This window comes from Arachis hypogaea, chromosome 20, assembly GCF_003086295.3.
Source record: "Arachis hypogaea cultivar Tifrunner chromosome 20, arahy.Tifrunner.gnm2.J5K5, whole genome shotgun sequence".
Taxonomy (NCBI): domain Eukaryota; kingdom Viridiplantae; phylum Streptophyta; class Magnoliopsida; order Fabales; family Fabaceae; genus Arachis; species Arachis hypogaea.
In genome coordinates this window covers 4,710,164-4,730,349 of record NC_092055.1, presented here as the reverse complement: position 1 = coordinate 4,730,349, position 20,186 = coordinate 4,710,164, and the positions used below count along the sequence as shown (strand labels likewise).

The 20,186-nt window shown below is 34.7% G+C and overlaps 5 protein-coding genes across 9 annotated transcripts; 4 read left to right on the top strand and 1 right to left on the bottom strand.

Annotated features, from left to right (window-relative positions):
- The first annotated feature begins 1,001 nt into the window (after positions 1-1,001).
- LOC112784002 (allantoinase) lies at positions 1,002-6,620 on the top strand. Its single transcript, XM_025827079.2, has 15 exons — positions 1,002-1,450; positions 1,751-1,853; positions 2,061-2,181; positions 2,727-2,800; positions 3,206-3,282; positions 3,430-3,466; positions 3,541-3,626; positions 3,737-3,796; positions 4,057-4,202; positions 4,508-4,634; positions 4,779-4,934; positions 5,019-5,129; positions 5,522-5,632; positions 5,974-6,072; positions 6,208-6,620. Exons 1-15 carry the CDS (start codon positions 1,340-1,342, stop codon positions 6,334-6,336), a joined length of 1,548 nt encoding a protein of 515 aa, XP_025682864.1. The 5' UTR covers positions 1,002-1,339; the 3' UTR covers positions 6,337-6,620.
- Positions 6,621-6,929: 309 nt separating this feature from the next.
- Positions 6,930-8,981, top strand: LOC112784003 (stem-specific protein TSJT1). The gene is made up of 4 exons (XM_025827080.2): positions 6,930-7,775; positions 8,008-8,248; positions 8,424-8,544; positions 8,654-8,981. Exons 1-4 carry the CDS (start codon positions 7,570-7,572, stop codon positions 8,860-8,862), a joined length of 777 nt encoding a protein of 258 aa, XP_025682865.1. The 5' UTR covers positions 6,930-7,569; the 3' UTR covers positions 8,863-8,981.
- Positions 8,982-11,182: 2,201 nt separating this feature from the next.
- Positions 11,183-15,719, top strand: LOC112783663 (putative nuclear RNA export factor SDE5). Of its 4 annotated transcripts, none has more exons than XM_025826699.2 (12): positions 11,183-11,351; positions 11,876-12,449; positions 12,541-12,566; positions 12,917-12,991; positions 13,415-13,488; positions 13,675-13,922; positions 14,274-14,353; positions 14,488-14,544; positions 14,811-14,878; positions 15,009-15,112; positions 15,197-15,267; positions 15,390-15,719. In XM_025826699.2, exons 2-12 carry the CDS (start codon positions 11,894-11,896, stop codon positions 15,504-15,506), a joined length of 1,476 nt encoding a protein of 491 aa, XP_025682484.1. In that variant the 5' UTR covers positions 11,183-11,351; positions 11,876-11,893; the 3' UTR covers positions 15,507-15,719. The 4 variants fall into 4 exon arrangements, with proteins under 4 accessions (XP_025682484.1, XP_072085417.1, XP_072085418.1 ...); XM_072229316.1 differs by having other exon boundaries at positions 11,316-11,735; XM_072229317.1 differs by having other exon boundaries at positions 11,351-11,438.
- A 116-nt stretch (positions 15,720-15,835) lies between these two features.
- Positions 15,836-17,465, top strand: LOC112783666 (stress-related protein). The gene is made up of 3 exons (XM_025826703.2): positions 15,836-16,428; positions 16,511-16,756; positions 16,884-17,465. Exons 1-3 carry the CDS (start codon positions 16,408-16,410, stop codon positions 17,253-17,255), a joined length of 639 nt encoding a protein of 212 aa, XP_025682488.1. The 5' UTR covers positions 15,836-16,407; the 3' UTR covers positions 17,256-17,465.
- A 479-nt stretch (positions 17,466-17,944) lies between these two features.
- LOC112783665 (pentatricopeptide repeat-containing protein At4g21705, mitochondrial) lies at positions 17,945-20,147 on the bottom strand. Of its 2 annotated transcripts, none has more exons than XM_025826701.3 (2): positions 19,822-20,147; positions 17,945-19,328 (listed from the first exon to the last, which is right to left on the bottom strand). In XM_025826701.3, exons 1-2 carry the CDS (start codon positions 20,065-20,067, stop codon positions 18,090-18,092), a joined length of 1,485 nt encoding a protein of 494 aa, XP_025682486.1. In that variant the 5' UTR covers positions 20,068-20,147; the 3' UTR covers positions 17,945-18,089. The 2 variants fall into 2 exon arrangements, with proteins under 2 accessions (XP_025682486.1, XP_025682487.1); XM_025826702.2 differs by having other exon boundaries at positions 19,544-20,137.
- Between the last annotated feature and the right edge of the window lie 39 nt (positions 20,148-20,186).

Genomic DNA, 20,186 nt, shown 5'->3' with positions numbered 1-20,186 from the left:
AAATATTTTACATAAAAGATAAAAGATTTCTTTCTAAAACTGAGATTTGTTAATCAGAGATAAAGACATAACCGACAATGACATTTCCTTTGTCTGTAGTCATCTTCATCTAGCATGATTAATTTTAAATATATATTCTGTATTTTTAAAATATATTTTAATATGTATTTTATACAAATAAATAATAGCTGATTTTAATATATAATAGTATAATTAAATTTTTAATATACATGCTATAAATAAATTTTTACAAGTTTTAAAACGATCAAGAGATTAATCCGAAATTAATTTTCAAAAATTTTAAAAATATTAAAAATAAATGTCTAGTCTTAACTCTGTTATCAATAAATTTGAGTGTTTTTCCTTAATTTTGTTTATGACAATTAGGTGAAGAAATAGAATAGTTTATAAATTTTTAAATAAAATTTAAATTCGTCAAAAATTAATTTTTAATATATTAGACGGAAGATACCGTAAAAAAAAAAAAAGATTTCTTGGTGGAATTACTAAAATGCCCACCAAGACTTCGTATTATTAATGTAGCGTTGATCTATGTCATCACTCATCACTCATTAGCACATGGTTTCTGAGATTTTATTGAAGTAAATTACTAAGATGAATTTCAAAAGATCCTAGACAACTAAGTTATGAGGAAAGATTTAAAAAATGATAAAAAAATAGATATTAAATATATATTCAAAAAATAAATTTAGAGATCAATTTTTAATATAAATTTTTATAATTATAATTTAAAATAAGATATTTTTATTATTAAAATTTTGGTAATTTTTTGTTAAGATTAGGAAAGACATCTTTTTTAAAAAATAAAAAAATTTAAAAATTAATTTTTATTTTAAATTTTGTTATAAATTTTTTAAATATTTATTCAAATATTATCACAAAAAATTAGATTTAATGAATAAATTATTTATTAAATATAAATTTTTTTAATTATTTATAAAAAATATAACATTTATTATTTTTTATTGTATTTTCAAATTATTCAGTTTTATGGATAACAATTTTGGGAACATTTTGTCGGGAGATTAACCCAATTTTACTAATATTCTCCTTCAAAATTTTCCAACCCTAATATATATATATATATATATATAAGTTGACGAAACTACATCAATTTTAGTTGAACCAGCTGGTCAAATTCATCAATTGAAAACATTGCTTAATTTCATGTCATTTGACTTAGAAACAAAAATTATACGGTGATTAGTGATTAGTGATTAGTGAAGTAGGTATGTGAATGTGTACACTATGCAGAGTATTATTATATATAGTTTGAAGAATTGAAGGAATAATCAAAAGTGAAGTGTGTGAATCAGAAATGGATAATTTTGTGTGGAGAGTGTTACCCCTTTTTGCACTGCTTGTTGCCTTCGTTACATTCTTCTACTTGCAGGATTCCTACAAGGCTCAATTTTCTCCTTTTATAAAGGTTCACTATTCCCTCAATTTCTATTAAAAATTGCTTATTTATTTATTTATTTTGAGATTCATGATTATCTCTGAACAGAATCAGTAATCTTTTAACTGAATTGTTACTTCGGAGTTATGCAGCATACATGTTTGAAAAAAGTACCTACTCTGGCAAGAAGTGTTGAAGTATTGGACTTGTAGAAAATTAGTGTTTTATGTGTTTCATGTTTTGAGTTTTGAATGTCATGGTGTGAAGGTCTGAAAATGGAAGAGGATGTTGTAACAGTTTGAATGATGTGTGTTTGTTGTTGTGGCACAGTTACCAGTTGATGATGATAATGAGTGCAGCCTTCTTCCCTTTCGACACTATTGGATATCCAGCAAGCGCATTCTGACCCCACAAGGCTTCATTTCTGGCTCAGGTCTATTCTTTATTCTTTTTATCATCACTTTCTTTTCAGTTTTAACTTGTGGGTTGTAAAGGTTTTTCTGTAAAGTAAAGTTGTCTGAAAAGATCAAATCTATAATAAAAAAATCTCTTAACATCATATTATCCTCGTGTATAATAAAAAAAATCTAGATATCACTGTATACATGTGTTGATTGATTTTAGTTGTGAAAATAAACAGTGGAGATAAATGAAGGGAAGATTGTATCTGTTGTTGAAGGATATGGTAAGCAGGGGAATTCTAGGCAAGAAGAGGTTATTGATTATGGAGAGGCTGTTGTCATGCCCGGCTTGATCGATGTGTAAGATGTGCAATCGTCTTCCTCTGTTGTTTAGTATTATTTTAAATCCCTGTTCTATATATGTATGTTCAATTATTTAACTCAATCGTCAATAGTGAAAAGTGATACCAACCCTGGATATGCAGGAAATTGAAATGTTCCTGAAAACAGGCCAATGTACACAGACTGACTATTGAAAATTGAAGTTTGTTATTTGCAATGTAGAGCAGTAGATCTGTCTGTGGAATACAAATGAGTTAGGCTATATATCTTGCCATGTATTCTCACTTCTCCAGTTGCTTCTTTTGAAAACATGATAAAAAAATTTAGCTAAAAATGACATGGGGAATGGGTTTTAATAGATTTTGCTTGCTTGAGACTTGTCTCATGTATCTCAAGGGTTCATTTTGATTAAAGTTCATTGTGAATAATTAGATTATGCACACGAGGTATGATAAGATTATCATATTTTATACATAGGAACTGAAAGTGAAAAAGAGGAATGATTTCCTGATAGAAAGAAACTTTTCTCTTTCTTTCACCATATAAATTTTTTGCCATGGCAGGCATGTACATCTTGATGAACCTGGGAGAACTGAATGGGAGGGATTTGTTACTGGTACTAGAGCTGCTGCTGCTGGTATGCATATATTCTTCTTCTCTTGGTCTACAGATTTTCTATTTGAATAACTTCGGACTTGATTGGATATATCAGAAGAATACCCGTTTCTTTCCAAAACTGCTTAAGAACATCTAATTGCAAGCTAAATGCAAAGAAAAACAATACCTTGGTATGTAAATATGCATATCATGCTGTATCAGTCCCCAGCAGATGTTAGTGGATGACAAATGACTCTGATAACTTTCTCCGCTCTTCATTGTGGTTCCATTTTAGCCGATCTCGCCTAGTGGGAGAAGGGTTTATTGTTGTAGTGGTTCCGTCATAATGGTCATCCTGATTGTTGTTTTGTTGTTGATATGGATGACTTCTTTAGTTTGGTTAATATGAATTATATAGATCTATTATAACTCTCTGCTATATCAGGTGGCGTGACAACAGTGGTTGACATGCCTCTAAACAATCACCCTACAACTGTGTCTAAGGAAACGCTAGAACTTAAGGTATCAATGATCGATCAGATGCATATATTTTTTTTTCCTTTTTTCTTTAAATTTCCTGAAAGTGAAAATTGACAGGTCACTTATGGTTGACTGTAGAACTGAGTTAAATTTTCATTTGCTAACATGATCTTTAACTTTTTTACGCAGCTTGAAGCTGCAAATAAGAAACTCCATGTTGATGCGGGTATGATCAGCAAATTTTACCTTCACATACAGTTGATTGAGCTTCTGAATATATATAATTTTAATCTGCAACAGGGTTTTGGGGAGGCCTGGTCCCTGAAAATGCACTTAATACCAGTATTCTTGATGGCCTCTTAAGTGCTGGTGTTCTTGGTGTAAAGGTAGCCTTTTGAAAACTTGTGCAGCATGAAATACTAATTAACCCTTCAGGACATATTGGTAGAGTCTGTTGTGTTTCTCTCTGACTCCTGTTTTGTTTTTTTGTTTGTAGTCTTTTATGTGTCCTTCAGGAATTAATGACTTTCCTATGACTACTATTGATCACATCAAGGTAAATTCCTCTTATGAATTGATAGTCAGATTTTCTTTTTCTTCATCAGTTCCTTGTACTTCTGCATATTTCCTTACATGTCATTTCGAAAATCGTATTAATATGGCATGGGATTTTTGTTTTGCTTGATATACTGTGCTATTCTTGCATTAACTTTGATTCATAAAGCACTTGCTAGTTAGGCAAAATATTACTTATTTACACGAAATAGACATTTTTTATTTCTTATTGTTCAATTTATTTATTTATTTCTTTTTAAGGAGGGACTACCTGTGTTGGCAAAATATAAAAGACCTTTAATTGTGCATGCTGAGATTCAACTAGATTCCGAAAGTCATTCGGAACTCAAAGATAATAGAGACCCTCGAGTTTATTTGACCTATCTCAACACTAGGCCCCCTTCATGGTAAGACATTATATATATCTTCGTTCTTTGAGTAACAACCATCCTATTGCACTAATAGGCTCGGTCAAGATAAATGATATTATGCTTTTTCTTTCTGTATTAACATGAACTTGTTAGTCTAGCTTAAACCTGTCCGAGTTTTCCATGACATGATTAGCTATTCTCATTGTATAAAGGGAAGTGGCTGTTAAATTATTCCTACGTCGTAGGATATTATGTGAATATTCTATGAAAAACTAATTTATATCAAACATCCATTATGTTTTCCTGATATGAAATCCAAACATCTTCTTTTGCTTGACCAGGGAGCAGGCTGCTATTAAAGAACTTGTGGGTGTTACGAAGGACACTATAGTCGGAGGACCTTTAGAAGGAGCGCATGTTCACATTGTCCACTTGTCTGATTCCAGTCTTTCCCTAGATATGATTAAGGTATTATATCATATGTTCCTTTTTAACATTTAAAATATTGTCTTCTTTTGAATTTTTTTGTCATTACTCTGCTTTTCCTATTTCAAAAACTTTAGCAAACTTTTCCCTTCATGAGAGTGCTATTCATGCATTTATATTTTACAGGAAGCAAAACGTCGAGGTGACAGCATAAGTGTTGAGACATGCTCCCATTACTTAGCTTTTTCATCTGAAGAGATACCGGATGGAGATACTCGTTTTAAGTGTTCCCCACCCATTCGAGATGCACACAACAGAGAGAAACTGCGGGAGGCTGTACTGGTATGCTTGTACACCACAGTACCAAGTATTGTCTTTAATCATCTTCAAACACTTCAGTTTTACAAGTTTTATTCTTCATTTCAGGAAGGGCACATTGATTTTTTGACTTCTGATCATTCACCTACTGTGCCAGAACTCAAGCTTCTTGAGGAGGGTGACTTCTTGAGGGCTTGGGGTGGCATTTCAGGTTTGCAGGTTAGATGAGTTAAAATGTGTTCTCATTGCAATACAATAAAACGTTAGAAGTCTACAAACAGATAGATGAATGCACACAATTGTTTAACCATGGTAATATTAAAAAAGAATATCTGGGGGAGTTTGATGGCATTTTGTCATTTTGTTTAATCATGGCAATAGTAAATAAGAATAAATATATAGGAATGCTTATTTATTGAAATAACAAATGGTGTAACTCATGACTACCAGGTGCAGTTTTACTAGTCCTAAGGGCCATTTTGGTGGAATTAACCAAGATTTTAATCAGAAAGTCTGTTAGTTCCTTTTTCAGTTGAAGCCGATGTCTTGCAAATATGTAACTAATACTACTGGCCTATAGACTGAATGATTTTATACTGGGATACCTGTAGTTTGATCTTCCAGTGACATGGTCATATGGAAAGAAATATGGATTGACTCTGGAGCAATTATCGTTATTGTGGAGCAAGAAACCCGCAGCATTTGCAGGAATAGAATCAAAGGTGAGGTGATTGGAATTTCCTTCTGCGCTCAGTTTGGTATTGCAAAATTAGAAGTTTTTTGTTTTGGGGTGAATACTCTGTAAAAGAAAACCAGTTGTGATCTATCGATACTTCAAAGGAAAATAAATAAATAAAGCATTCTGATTGTGATCTATCAGAACTATTCTCTTGAAGTGAGTGATTAGATTAGAGCACATGACAGATTGTCTAAGCGTCTAAGAGAAGTTCTGTTTGGCATCTTACTGGAAAACCTTTGTTTGCATATGATGTTGTCAAGCCAATCTGTATCTATGCAAATAAATGCAAGTTCAAATCTGACTTTTGTTCCATTGATGTTTTAGGGAACCATTGCAGTTGGATACCATGCAGACATTGTAGTGTGGCAACCAGAGGTGGAGTTTGATGTGAACGAAAATTATCCCATTTTCCTTAAACATCCTGTACGTCACAGTTTTTTTGCCAACTTCACCTAATAGGATAAGACTTTGTTGTTTTTGTTTTATATTTACATAAAATATGTTATACTAACTATGCTGCTTTTGTGACTCCCTTGTGCTTTAATCTTTGATATATAGAGCCTCTCTGCTTATATGGGAACACGGTTATCCGGAAAAGTTTTGGACACTTTTGTTAGAGGAAACCTTGTATTTAAGGAGGGGAAGCATGCTTCTGCAGCCTGCGGTGTTCCAATTCTAGCCAAATGAATTGGTTCAAAGTTTGGTTAATGTAATTTATCCTGCATGATCCTAATCCATGCTATAGAGGGGTTCCAAAGATGCTATGCTATTTGGCTTGTGTCATAAATAAGAGATAACATTCTCCTTCTCCAAGCTATAGATTAAGATTAGTGTTGTAGTTTATATTATTGCTGTATGCATGTTTGAACACTAAAATTTCTCAAAACCTTTCTTGTTAGAACATTTCGAAGTTTAGTTTTCTGTAATCTTCCACATAATTTTAGTAATAATAATTCAATAGCACTTGTAAAGTTGAGTTATACTTTTAATTATTTTATCAAATAACTATGTAGTCAATGTTAATAGCTTGTGAGAAATACAAAGTTGTCTTCCAATTCTAGACGTTTTCCCTAGCTTGAACGTTGATTGGAAGAATATAATTTGAATTATTAAATAAAAAGGATAAATTTGATTTATGAATGGAGCCTGAACCATCTAGATGTTTCTTCAAAAAAAAAAAAGGTTTGAAAATTAAAACTGTATGATAAGGTGCTAGAATGCCATAGAATGACAGTGACACACCACTAATTTATTCAAGAAAACTTTTTGAAATTTTTTAATGGTAGGGTCAACAGTCCAAGTACTACAATTAGGTGAACCAATTTTGCTTACATAATAATAGTAGGAGGATAAGACATTGGAAGAAAGACCCAGAACACTCTTATCAGTTGCACACATAGTAGTCCATACTCTGCACTTTATTTGATATGAAAAATATATATATTATTATACAGATTACAATATTAAACATATAATTCCCCTTTAAAAAGAAAAATCATAACCAAAACCAAAACAATAGTAACACCATTTGGATTCAACTCTGCAGAGTCTGCAAGGGAATAGTATAGAAAACTGTGCACTGTGACACACCGTTGTAGTTGTTAACTTAGGTTGCGTATTATCACACGTATCATCCTCATATCTGAAAACCGTCTTATGAGGCTGCCACATACACACATTATCAATTACCACCATACTTCTATTTCTATGTGCTAACATGGAATAATTTTTGGATGCTACTACCATGTCACATAACTCTGCAGTTTGCAATTACAACCCTGATTAATTAGCTCTTTATGTATATATATGTATGTATGTCCCATACAAAGCTTCAGGGGTGATCACAATTCACAACACAACTGAATAGTAGTTAGTGGTACTAATAAATTTGTGATCTGAACAAAAGAAAAAAAGAAAGAGATGTTGGCAGTGTTTGCAAAGGAAGCTGCAAAGCCACCTGAGGAGCTGAGGCTTCCGGCAATGGCTTCCAACAATGATCCAATGATGACTCCAGAAGAAATTGTGGACAAGTTTAAATCTTTGTGGCCGGATTCTACTGTTTATAACCTCCCTCATGGAAATTTCATGGCTTTGTCCCATCAACAGGAGACTCCAACGCACCCCAGGTACATTCAATTCAAGGCTTTTCATTCAGTTTGTTATGTGTATGATTTCTGTATAAACATGTATTCTGATATGGCTTTATATAGTAAAAGATGCATCTGGCTAGAAGTTTAAATTTCAGAAGCTTGATTCTCATCATGTTTTGATTTCATGATGATGATGCTATGAACTATGCTCTTGCAACAGTTCCTCTTTCTTTTTTTTTTTTTTGCCCCTTAATTGGTTTTGTTTCAGGTCTATTGTTGTTTTAGACGACATATTTTGCATATTTGTGGGAGCACTAGCAAACATAGCTGAGCTTAGACATCACTATGGCCTCCAAAGACAAGCAACAGAAGCTATGATTGTGGTTGAAGCTTATAAGGCCTTAAGAGACCGAGCTCCCTACCCACCTGACCAAGTTGTTAAAGATCTTGATGGAAAGTTCGCATTCACCATCTTTGATGCCAGAACTAACAATCTTTTTGTAGCAAGGGTGAGTTATCAACAAAAGTTTCATGGGGATAGAGTCCATTTTGGCTTTAATTCTATGCATGCATTTGGAGACTGTCACAGATATAGTGAGAAACATTGTTGCTAGGTTTTGTGTGTTCTTCTAAGATGTCCACTAGATTTTGTGTGTTCTGATGAAATTGTTGCTAATATTATAGGATCGAGATGGAGGTGTGAATCTGGAGTGGGGATTGGCAAGTGATGGTTCCTTGGTTTGTTCTGATGATCTTCAAATCATTAGAGAAGGATGTGGAAAAGCTTGTTCACATTTTCCTCAAGGTTAGTTCAAATTCATCTCTACAAACAAGTTTTCTTGTCTAACTCTCATTTGATAACAGAATTAGCAAACTGTGTTGTTTGATTTACTTGTTGAATTGGAATAATGCAGGGTGCATTTTCATAAGTGGAAGTGGGTTAACAAACTTTGATCATCCACTTCACAAGGTTCGAGGAATAGCACATGAAGATGACAGTGGAAATATCTTTGGTGTATATTTTCAGGTGGATCTCTACACAAAGATTCCAAGCATTCCTCGCAGGGGAAGTGCATCAAATTGGGCAGATACTGCTATGATCAAGGGAGAACAAAAGCTTTGATCACTTGTCAAACCAAAGTCTTTAACATATTAGACATTATGCCTCTACATCATGGACTAATTAGTTTCTGTTAATGCTAAGTTTTATAAACTTTAATAAATGTGTGTTATTTTTGTGCATTTTTAAAGTTCAAGAATTAGTGTATGTGGTGTATACTTATGAAGAGTAAAGTGTAATTATGACTGTCTACAAACAACAATGAGCTTAATAGAATAAACTTGATAAGTGTTATTGAAACCCACAGTACTTGCTTGTACATATGATTAAGCAATTATTGAGGTAATATATAAAAAAAGTAGACACATGCTTTTACAGTATGAACTTAGTTTCTATTTCATATAGTAAGAACTTTGAAGCATGGTTTCACTTCATTAACCTAATGGTGGGGCCATAGCCATAGCACTGTTTCCATCGAGTTGAGCGGTGTTGTTTGGTTGAGGCACCAGCTTGACATATACCACACCACATCGTCCATCTGCGGATAGACAATCAAGAGGTGTACAAGCCATCATATTATTGGAATCCATGCCAGTACTTGGCACTGTAACATCATCAGGTTCATCTTCAGGATTAGCAACGTTATCATATGAAGAACGTTTTGGAGCTGGAGGGACCCTGCTTGCTTCACAGAATAATAATACCATACTCAAAATGAGTAAATATCCTAAGTATTTTGGCGTGGCCATTTTCTGAAATGTTGTTGGGATTTTCCTATTGTTGGTGGGGGATGTCAAGTGTTTATATATCAAATTCTTGCATGGTTTTTGAGGACTAATAAATAGTGTACAAAGTGTGGGATATTGATACTTGAAATATGCACTCAACTCCAACTAAGTTTCATGCCGATGTTGTGAGTAAAGAATAACAAACGTGCATGTTTCTTCTATGTTCTATCACTTCTATGTTTATGCTTCACAAAAGACTACTGTATTTTCTTTAAAAATAAATTACCATTTGTATACAGACGCTGACAAATGTACAAATGTACACATATAAGAATAAAACGACAATTGTAATCACGGAAGATGGCCTGTGTGTGCCAAGAGTACCCAGACGTTGATTACGTAATTGATCGATTAGGGTACTCTTAGCACGGAAGCCATCTTCTATGGTTACAATTGTCGTTTTATTCTTATATAAATACATTAGTCAGCGTCCATATCTTTCATGGGTACAAATGATAATTTATTTATTTTTTTATTATACATTACTCTTTGCATTATTTGTATTTGTAAGAGATAGGTAAGGAACATAGAAAAAGATCATTCTTCTTTGTATGTGAAAGTAGTTGTTAGTTCTGTGTGTGAAAATGTGAATGCTGCACCATTTGTATTGAATGTCATGTGATCTGCATAGACCGGAAGAACTTGCATGCACATTCAACTAGAAGAATGATTAAATAAATATATTAGAGTAATACTCTAAATCTGTTCTTAAAGGAATTTTTAGTCGAACATTTTAGTTCTCAATAAATTTTAATAATTAAAGCAGTTTTTCAAATTTTTTATTTCATTAGATAAATTAGTCCTAAAGAATAGAGGATTTAGTCTAAGAATCTAAAAATATTTTAAAAACTGTTATTTTGTTAAATAACGACAGATATTGATTTATTTAACTTCTTATTAAAATTTGACATAAAAATTAATATATCTAGCAAAGAAAAAAAAACTATTTTAATGATTAAAATTTATTAAAAATTAAATTGTTTGACTAAAAATTCTTAAAAACTGATTTGAAATATTACTTGATATATTATAATGAACAATTATTATTATTATTATTAGTAATGCCTTTCATCTTCCTATGCCAAGGATGATTGGTAAACAAAACATTGATCTCTTATTAATTTATCTAATAATAATGGTAAATTTGTGCAACCAAAAAAAAAAAAATATCATGGTGCCTAAAAAGTGGTGTCTGTTTATTAAAAATGGTTAAAAATTATTATTTTATTTAAAAGATATAAGAATAAATAATTTTTAAAAAATTAAAACTTACTACAAAAAATAAGTTAGGTAAAATTTAGACAAAAATCTATAGACATCATAGAATTGATAAAAAAAATAATGATAATTAATAAATTTATAAGGTGAATATTATGATGCCTTTAAGATTGTGCCTAACTTACTAAAAAATGTAAATAGATAATATTTAATAAATTTTAAATATTTTATTTTTTACTTTTAAAAGTAAATTAGACAATTTAAACATAGTAAAAAGCACCATAAAATTCACCGGTCAACAATACAAAAAGTAACCCGAAGTCAACAACTTGCAAAGGAAGCAGCCTTCATTGTGTGGCGCCAAGAGTGCTTTTTGCGTCCCACTTTTTCTATTTTTTTTTTTCAATAAATAAAATAATAAATATTTATTTCTTGCTCACTCAAAAATGTTGATGATTATAATTATTGTTTTTTTAAGTGCATAAATAAATAATAAAATAGAAAAGAAGAGTGTTCCCTCTTCACTCTCAACTCCTCCCATCACAGGTATTCTCCTTCCTTCGCTTCTCAAGCCAATTGTTGTTTTCGGGATATGGTGTTGTGAATCCGCCTTCATTCTCTTCCCCCATTTGCGTAAAAGATTTCATTTTGATTGAGATTGTGTACTTTGTGTGTTTGATTGCAATGTTAGCTACCTGCATTTTTTATCCCTAAATTTAAGTTCACGTATCCGTTATGCTTTTCTTCAATGAAGTTGTTTTCGTGAATTCGGAATCTGATTCTGATTCTCAGTTGCTATCCCGATATTGATATATGGTGAGAGGGAATATATATCTTCATGTTTGGTACTGTGAGTGCTTAGTGTGCTTTGATCGTTCCCATTTCTGAAGGCAAGGTCCTGTTAGCTTTATTTTCTGTGTTCTTAGTTAGGTATGCTCATATATGCAGACGCATCCTCCCTCTAACCCTAATTCATGCATAATTTTGGGATTTCATAGTTGTATCCTTGTTGCATTGATTTGAAAAGTGATTACTTTTTAATTTGTATTTTACATCATTTTCTCTTACAGTGTTTCAATCAAATTGTTATGGAAGTCCCCGCCCAGAATATAGTCACATGTGATGAAGAAAAAGCATTAAAGTGCTTGCTTGATGCCTTTGGCTCTGTATTTTCGCTTGAGGAAATAGCTTCTGCCTATTGCAAGGCAAGCCGGAATGCAGACTTGGCAGGAGAAATGTTGTATGAGATGAAGGGGACCTCTTCATCCTCTTCAAGCCATTCATCTAATGCAGATGCCAGGGTTGAAGAGACTTCAGGAACGTCTGATGGATATTCTGTTGAAAACTCCTCCCACGAAAGAAAAAACTTAAGGGCGAAAGCTCGCTCAGTCTCAGTAGGTACTGTTTCAGGCACTATTGGCAGGGATTATGTTAGGCCAGTGCCATCTGCAAATGGGTCTCATGGTGCGACTAAGCCAGTAAAAATGGATGTAAAGGAGATGCCCCTGACTGGAATCTGCCGTGAAAAAGCAAGGCCAAATGTTTCAAAGCATAATCAGCTTCAACAGGACATGGAAGATTTCTTATTTAAAATGCTTGGAAATGGCTTTCAGCTTGACAGAGATATGATACGGGGAGTTCTTGGTATATAACTCTGTAGTGTATTATTGTTACTAGCATTATCTCTTTTGTTTGTACTAACAGCTGACTCCATATTTTATTGCGAAAAATGCAGAATCTTGTGGTTATGATATGCAGAAGGTATGTGAAGGTTGGCTTATGCTAATATCTTGATGGCTATTTACTATTTGATATAACATACCGAGTATTAAATATGCTTCAGTGATATTGTTGATGTTTCTTACTTTCTTCCCCACTCTCTGGCTCAGACCAGAATCCACAACATTAGTTTTCCACTTTTTTACTTTCATTCAGTTTACAACCTCCTAAATCTGGCAAGGATACGTTTCACTAATTTATCTTTTATTGCACAGACTACTCCTAGCTTCATTTTATCAAATGTCATTTCTCGTTTTTACCATGTCATTGGGGTATATTTAGAAATACCACTTGCATTCTTAATCTAACAAGTACACTTTAAATTCATCCAGAGCATGTATAGACTTCTAGATCCATCCAATGTGACTTTTGACAGGACAGCTGTTGTTGGTGATTCAGCTTCGAGGGTAAGTATGAATGCCAAGATAGTTTATTTTGGAAGCTCCAATAATTGTATCTTTAACATTATAATGTGTTTTTATTATTATTTTTTTTTGTCATGTGTTCAAGGTTTTAGAATTAAGAGGGGGGCCACGTCCAAAAAAAAAAAAAAAGAATTAAGACTTTAAGAGGGGGAAGTTTTAGGCAAGGGAGAATATTAACTCCTGGTGATAGTAGTTTGCCATCTGTCAGCCTTTATCTTAGGCTTTGTCTAGTTATATATGTGAATGATTCTATAACAAATTGTTTGAGAAGCACATAATGTGTGAAAAGGAATCCAGTCACAATATATTTCTCTCATCTTTTGTGCAGCAAGTTACATATTGATGTCTGAATTTAAATTCTAATTGTTATATATATTGATTGATATGTGATATTGGTATTGGCAGTTTACAGATGTGAAACCAAAATCTGAATTATCTTCATCTGAAAGTAAGTCTCATAATCTAAATCATCTCAGAAGGTATGTTTCCCCCTTTTGGTTTGTTATGATCTACTTCTTCTGTGATCATCATAAATGATATTAAGTACAAAATTTGTAATTGTGTAGTATGTTCTGCTTTAACTGGCCTTATGCTCCAATGGCATGATCTACTCATCTCCATGCTAGATATTGTCCTAACTCTTAGTTATATTCTTTGTCACACAGCGATAGAACTGTAGCTTCAAACAAAGGAGTGGAATCACATCAAAAGCAGAAACATAAAGATGAACTTCAGAAGGAAATCTTGTTTGCTCTTTTTAAAGGTTATCAGCGATGTGAGGAGGCTCCTAAAAAAACTGTAAAGGATGTGAATAATAGTTCACGATATAAACATGTTGTATTTGAACCTCCGGAAGACACAATGGAAGAATATAAGATTGATATGGACTTCTCACTACGAGATGCTACAAATGGTACTTATCCAGATCTGTTTCTCAGATTTGTCTTCCTTTTGTCATTCTGGAAAATTTGGTTCTTGATTATTCTTTTGTTAAACATGCTTAGCAAGATTCTTTGACTTTTGTACTGTTTCTGAGTGTTGATTATTGCCTAGCAAAGCTGGTTGACTTAATATGTGCTCTGCTATATGGAACTCGTGTGCTTACATTCCTATAGGCTAAATCTACTTGTCATTTATTTTTTGTTATATTATTGTTAGTTATGTGGCCTGGATCCTACATCATTTCTCTTTCTAAAGCTGAGTTTTACTTTGTACTGGAAATAAGAATAATGATGATGATGATGATGTACTTTCTTTATAACAGATGTGGAGGATGAAGATTACCAGTGTGTGCGTAGAGCAGTGAAGGAGTACCGGGCCACAATGAATGAATATTATAAAGCTGTATGTTGTATTCTTTTTCTTCCCAGCTTATTCCGTTTCTCCCACCTTAGATCATCGATAGTGCTAGGCAGAGTAACTTACTAACATGTTTTAGGTCTATGTTCTGTACACTTATGCATCATTTGTCACTTCAGGCTGTTGATGCATTTGCAAATGGGGATAAATTCAAAGCTGAAAAACTTATAGATCAGGTACGATTTGTTATCGAACTAGGTTTTCCATAACCGAAAAGTTGCATTATGACATGAATAGCTTTGACTATGACTCCCAAATTTCCAGTGCATTAGTCTTCTGGTTTTCGTGTACTATTACTATTACATGCAGCCTCTTCTAATTTTAATTAATTTTGCCTTACAATTTCTTGTCATATTGCATTCAGTTCGTTTACAGAAATACACTGCTTGAGTTTGTAGCATTGCCCTTACTATTTCAGTGGTGTATGCTATGGTATTGACAGGGAAATTTTTTTCTCAAGAAGGCTCGTGAAGCTGATGAAGAATCTAGCAGAATGATTGTTGAACCCAAGTGATTATCTTCTGCTCTGAAGTTCTCATTGACCGGGCATAATTTCTTCTTCTACTTGGTTATAGGGGGATTAGCATGGAAAAGTTGTATGATTAGTGACGTAGTGTTTTGTGCATTGTTTTATTCGTAGGACCTCAGAAGCACAAGAAATGTTGCTCGACTTGCACGACCATGGTTCAAGGGAGGCTATACGTCTACTGAAGTGTCATCTTTCTTCTCTTGCTGGCATTCCGTGTGAGTCTTATTGATATGATCCCTTTCCAGTTTTCTACCAATTTACTATGTTATTCTAATATTCACTTATTATATTACCATCAGCATTTGAGTATCTCAAGGTTATCATTGATGCAAGTAATCAAGAAAATACCAAAGGGTCTCGCAGGCGGGCGGTAAGATCAATTGATTTCTTGAAGCATGATTTTAAAGTACTAGTGCATGGGAGACTTTATTGATGCCTTATTCTTGAGACATGAAGTGATTTGTGACATGATGATCTTCTGATTTTGGACAGATATTAAAACTATTAGAACAGGAAGCTATAAAGTGGATTGAAGGAGAAACAGCTGGTACAATATTGATCCGCTTGGATAGCATTGATCGGAAAAAACTCAGTTTTCTCAAAACATAGGGAATAGCAAAGACTTGGATTTTGATCTATAGGTCTGTCTCTGATTTGTTAACAAATCATCCTCCATTGATTATTGTTGAAATTTGGATTCAAGTGAGTCTTTTGGTGGTTTTGGCCCCCATGTAGCTTTCACCAAATCTTTGTTGTAACATCTTTTTTGGAAATGTATGTGCCTCGATGTAATAGATTTTCTTTATTATTTTTGGTTTTTTACGATACCTCTCTGCCTAACAGGCTCCTAAAAGGTCAAAGACTAATCTGTCGTGAAAAGTATAATGCAAATGTTAATACTTAGAAGAATGAAATATCAAGGTTTTTAAGTTAGAAATATTATGGTGGGTATATAATTTGTATGATGGGCGGATTTTAATAAACGACCCATCCACCTTCCAAATATGATTTCATTGAGAGTTAAGATAACCTACTAATCTAGTATAACCAAAAACAAAGACTGCCGCATAATGGCAGAACTTTTGCATAAGAATGTGTAGCTCAACTTTCAAATGGATGGTTATGGTAAATTTGTTAAAATTAAGCAGGACAAATACTGTGACATGTAAGTGAAAAGGAGGTCAAACTCGAAGAAATAGGGATGGTATTAAGATTTAAGAAGAATAGCGTTATGCGGCAAAATCAGATTAGAAAATAGAAAATTGTGTGTTCATGAGAAATAGCGTTTACTTGCAGCCACAGGTTTTGTCTAAAAAGAACACAAACTTATCGGTGAAGAAAAAGCAGGTTTTGCCTACTAACGCGCTTTGATCATCGTTTTCTGACCGTAACCGCTTCCCTCTGCCCCATATAAATTCCCAATTTCCCTTCTCAATTCTTACCTCACACCAACCAAACACCGTTTGATTCTCCAAACTTTCTTATTCCCAAATCCTTCATCACCGCACTCATGGACACCCAAGCTCCCAAGGTAAGGTTTCGTTCCTCTTCTAGGGTTCCAAAATCTCCCCTATAATCTCTCAATTATTCAATTTGATCCGAAAATTTTGCAGGTCGAGAATGAGAAAGCTGTTGTTGAAGCTCAACAACAAGAGCTCAAGTACCTTGAATTCGTGCAATTCGCCACGATTCAAGCTGTGATGCGCGCCGCGATCCTCTATTCCTACGCCAAGGAACGCTCCGGCCCCCTCAAATCCGGCGTTGAGACCGTCGAGGAGGCCGTCAAGACTGTCGTCGCTCCCGTCTACGACAAATTCCACCTCGTCCCTACCGAGTTCCTCCACTACGTAGACCGCAAGGTAATGAAGATCCCAGAAATGGAAGCGGTTATTTAATCACTCATTCTGTTACTGTATTCTGATATTTAGGTTAGGTTAAAATTCAATTCAATTTCAATAATTAATTGATTGATTTTAACTTTTATAGGTTGAGGAGTCCGTAGCTGAGATCGATCGCCACGTTCCAACCAACGTCAAGGTGGCCTCAAACCAGGCCTGCTCTGTCGTCTCCAGTGTCCGCCGCACGGGTGTGGTGGACGCTGCCTCAGGATTCGCCAAGTCGGTGTACGACAAATATGAGCCAAAGGCGGAGGAGTGCGCCGTGTCGGCATGGCGCAAGCTGAAGCAGCTGCCATTGTTCCCTATTGTTGCCGGCGCCGTGCTTCCCAAGGCGGCATACTACACTGCCAAGTACAACGAGGCGGTGACCGTCTCCGCCAAGAAGGGTTACAAGGTGTCTGCTTACCTTCCTTTGGTGCCCACCGAGAAGATCGTGAGGGTGTTCGGCGAGTCGAACTGATGAGATTTGGCAGTGTAGACGACTAGTGCAAATTCTGTTAAGTTCGTTGTTTGTTTCTGTAAAGCAAATTCTGTGTCGTCTACATGTTTTAATGTTTTGTTTGGTCTTTTTTCTCTTTTTAGAATCGTGTAAAAAAAGAAGAAAGGTGGTGCTTTTGGTGTGGAGTCACTATCTTTAATAGTTAATATACCTGATTCTTTGATGGTAAAATTTTTACATTCATATTCCAATGGCATCACTAGTTTTGGCGAGGAAAAAGAAAGCAAGGGTTGGTTACTATCAAAAGATCACGTTAGTTTCGATTACTTGCCTATGTAATAGACAAAAGTTACCTTGTAGAGAAAAATAATGAATTGTTTGGATAGACGAAATCACGAAACATTGGTAAACAATTATATAACATCTAAGAACAAAAGAACAAAAGTTGTTTACCTTATCTGCCATACTGCACCATATGTGAAAAAAACATGCAAGTGAAAGAATGATACAACAAACCTATTTCACTAGTGACAATGATAAATTCTTTTCCGCTTGACATGGCTTTATCTGCTAAGTATATTCATTAAACAGAGTAGGAACTGGACTTAAGAAGTTATCGTCAATCGCGGGCATTTCAACTGCATCTGGCAAAACTGAATGTGGAGACCATGGGATTAAGAACTAATAGTGCTTGGACAGTTGCACCTCGGTTTTAAGCAAATAAATGTAATATTACGTTTTGAATCAATTCTACTGTAAATCTGTAATGTATATAGACCTCAATCATTTAGAAACTGAATGCTGATATGAACGATGATACAACCAAAGAATAATAATATGACTTGAAAGTCTAAACTACAGCTTCCTCATTTGAACAATTTCCCTAGTTTCTTCGTTTTCATCAATGTTGTCTTTTTTCATGCGGTCCAAAAGTTCATCCACTTCTTTACCCTCTCTAATGTAAGTCTTGATTAGGGCATGGTACATTTGTCTATTTACTGGGACAACATTTATTAATGAACTCACTAAATTTTCTGCGTCTGTGACAGTTCCATTGTCACCAATCCATCTCAATACACCAGAGATCACCTTGGGGTTTGGCTTCCATCCTTTCTTGTCAACATACAAAGACAGACCTGTTTTAAGGCACCTCAAAGCTTTCCCCATCTCACCCGTATGCAGGTATCCACCTGCCACCACAGTCCAACTGTTCGGAGTCGTCACCTTTCCGGTGTTCTGTAAATCTTCCAGCATGGCTTCAGCTTTCTCATACAAACCCTTCTCTGCGTACCCAATGATTATAGTGTTTGGGACTGAAAAATCGTAACAGTTGCCAGAGGATTCCCATTCCTTCAGTATTTTCTCTGCTTCGTCCAGCTCACCGAGCTTCACCAGAGATTCTAACATGGTTGTAAAATCCCTGTTTAAGCATCTTTTGCAAGAACTTTTCTCCAACTCCCATACTCTTAGGACCTCATTCTTGTTGCCCAGTTGTGCATAAAGAGAGATGAGATGATTGTAACCAATACCATCTTTGTTATCTAGCCTCTCCTCTGATTTCCTTAAAGCATCAACTGCCTTACCCACGAACCCTGCTTTTATATAGAAATTAGCCACAACAGAATAAGTGTTCCACTCCATCAAAATTTGCGGTTGACTCTCCATCTCTTTCAATATTCTCTCCATTTCAGTGACATCAGACCTCACGCCATAAGAATTTATACATATTCTGTAGCTGAAGTTGTCAGGTAAAATCCCGTTTTCTTTCATCTCAGTTAACACATCGGGGACCTTCTCATGCTGTCCAATATTTGTATACAAACACATAATATCGTTGTAGGTTAGAGGCGTCGAAGCGAACCCCAGCTTCTTCATTTTCTGGAAATGGGAGAGAGCCTTCTCAATTTGGCGCTGGCGAACATAGCAATTCAAGAGAGCACCATATGTCTTATCAATTTTATCTTGGTCCTTCAAGCTGTCAAAATAGCATTCAGCAGACTGAAATCCATGAACCTTGCCAACCAAATCCAAATGCACTGCATGTTCAACTGGAGAAAATATGCACACACCATTCTTATTCATCCACTCAGATACCTGCAACCATTGAGCATCAAAAACTTAAGACACACATACAATGAAACAATTGAGTATTTCAACTTTCTAAGAGCCCAAACAGTCCTCACATCACAACTTATAGCAAACAAAGCTTCTCAGTCTGACATACATATTATTCTGAATCAGCTTCAAATCATATTTTAACAAATATAGCAGTTGATAATTCACAACTTATCCAATAATAACTATCTTACTTTGAAGCTTAAGAATCACCATTTCCGAACTGATAGCCTCAGCCAATCACATTGTTTCTTCACCTAATTGTGGATTATTTCAACTGAACTAATTTGTTTTAAAATCATAATTATCCTGATCTAAGACACGATCAACCAAAATCATTCCATGCATCACACATTCCATCACCAAAGGCTTCAACTTTGTTTTATTTCCAATTTCCCCTTTCCATAAAAGCTTGAACCCTAAATTTAGAACAAGGAGACAATTTAAAAAGGGCACATTTTTTGGGGGGAACCTCGAGTGCCTGGGCGAACCTCCTGCGCTTGCGAAGGTCGCGAACGATGCGCTGAAGCTCTCCAACTCGAACCTTGTTACCCTTGTAGACCCAATCGTCGAGCTCAGGTTCCATGCTTGTGGTAGGGTTTCCAAGTGGGCTAATCTTGGAGTAAAGGCTTAGCTTCTTCGTCCTGCTCGTGTAGTATGATCTGCTTCTCGTGTTCGCAATTTGCGCCACCACTCTGCTAACAAGCTTCAACGCCATGACTAGACTTTTTTCTTTTTCCCACTGGGATGGGTGAACAATAAACTGTAAGAGTGAAAACGAAGACGACGACACTGCAACTCTCAAAAATTAAATTATGTAAAAGAAAAAATTTATAA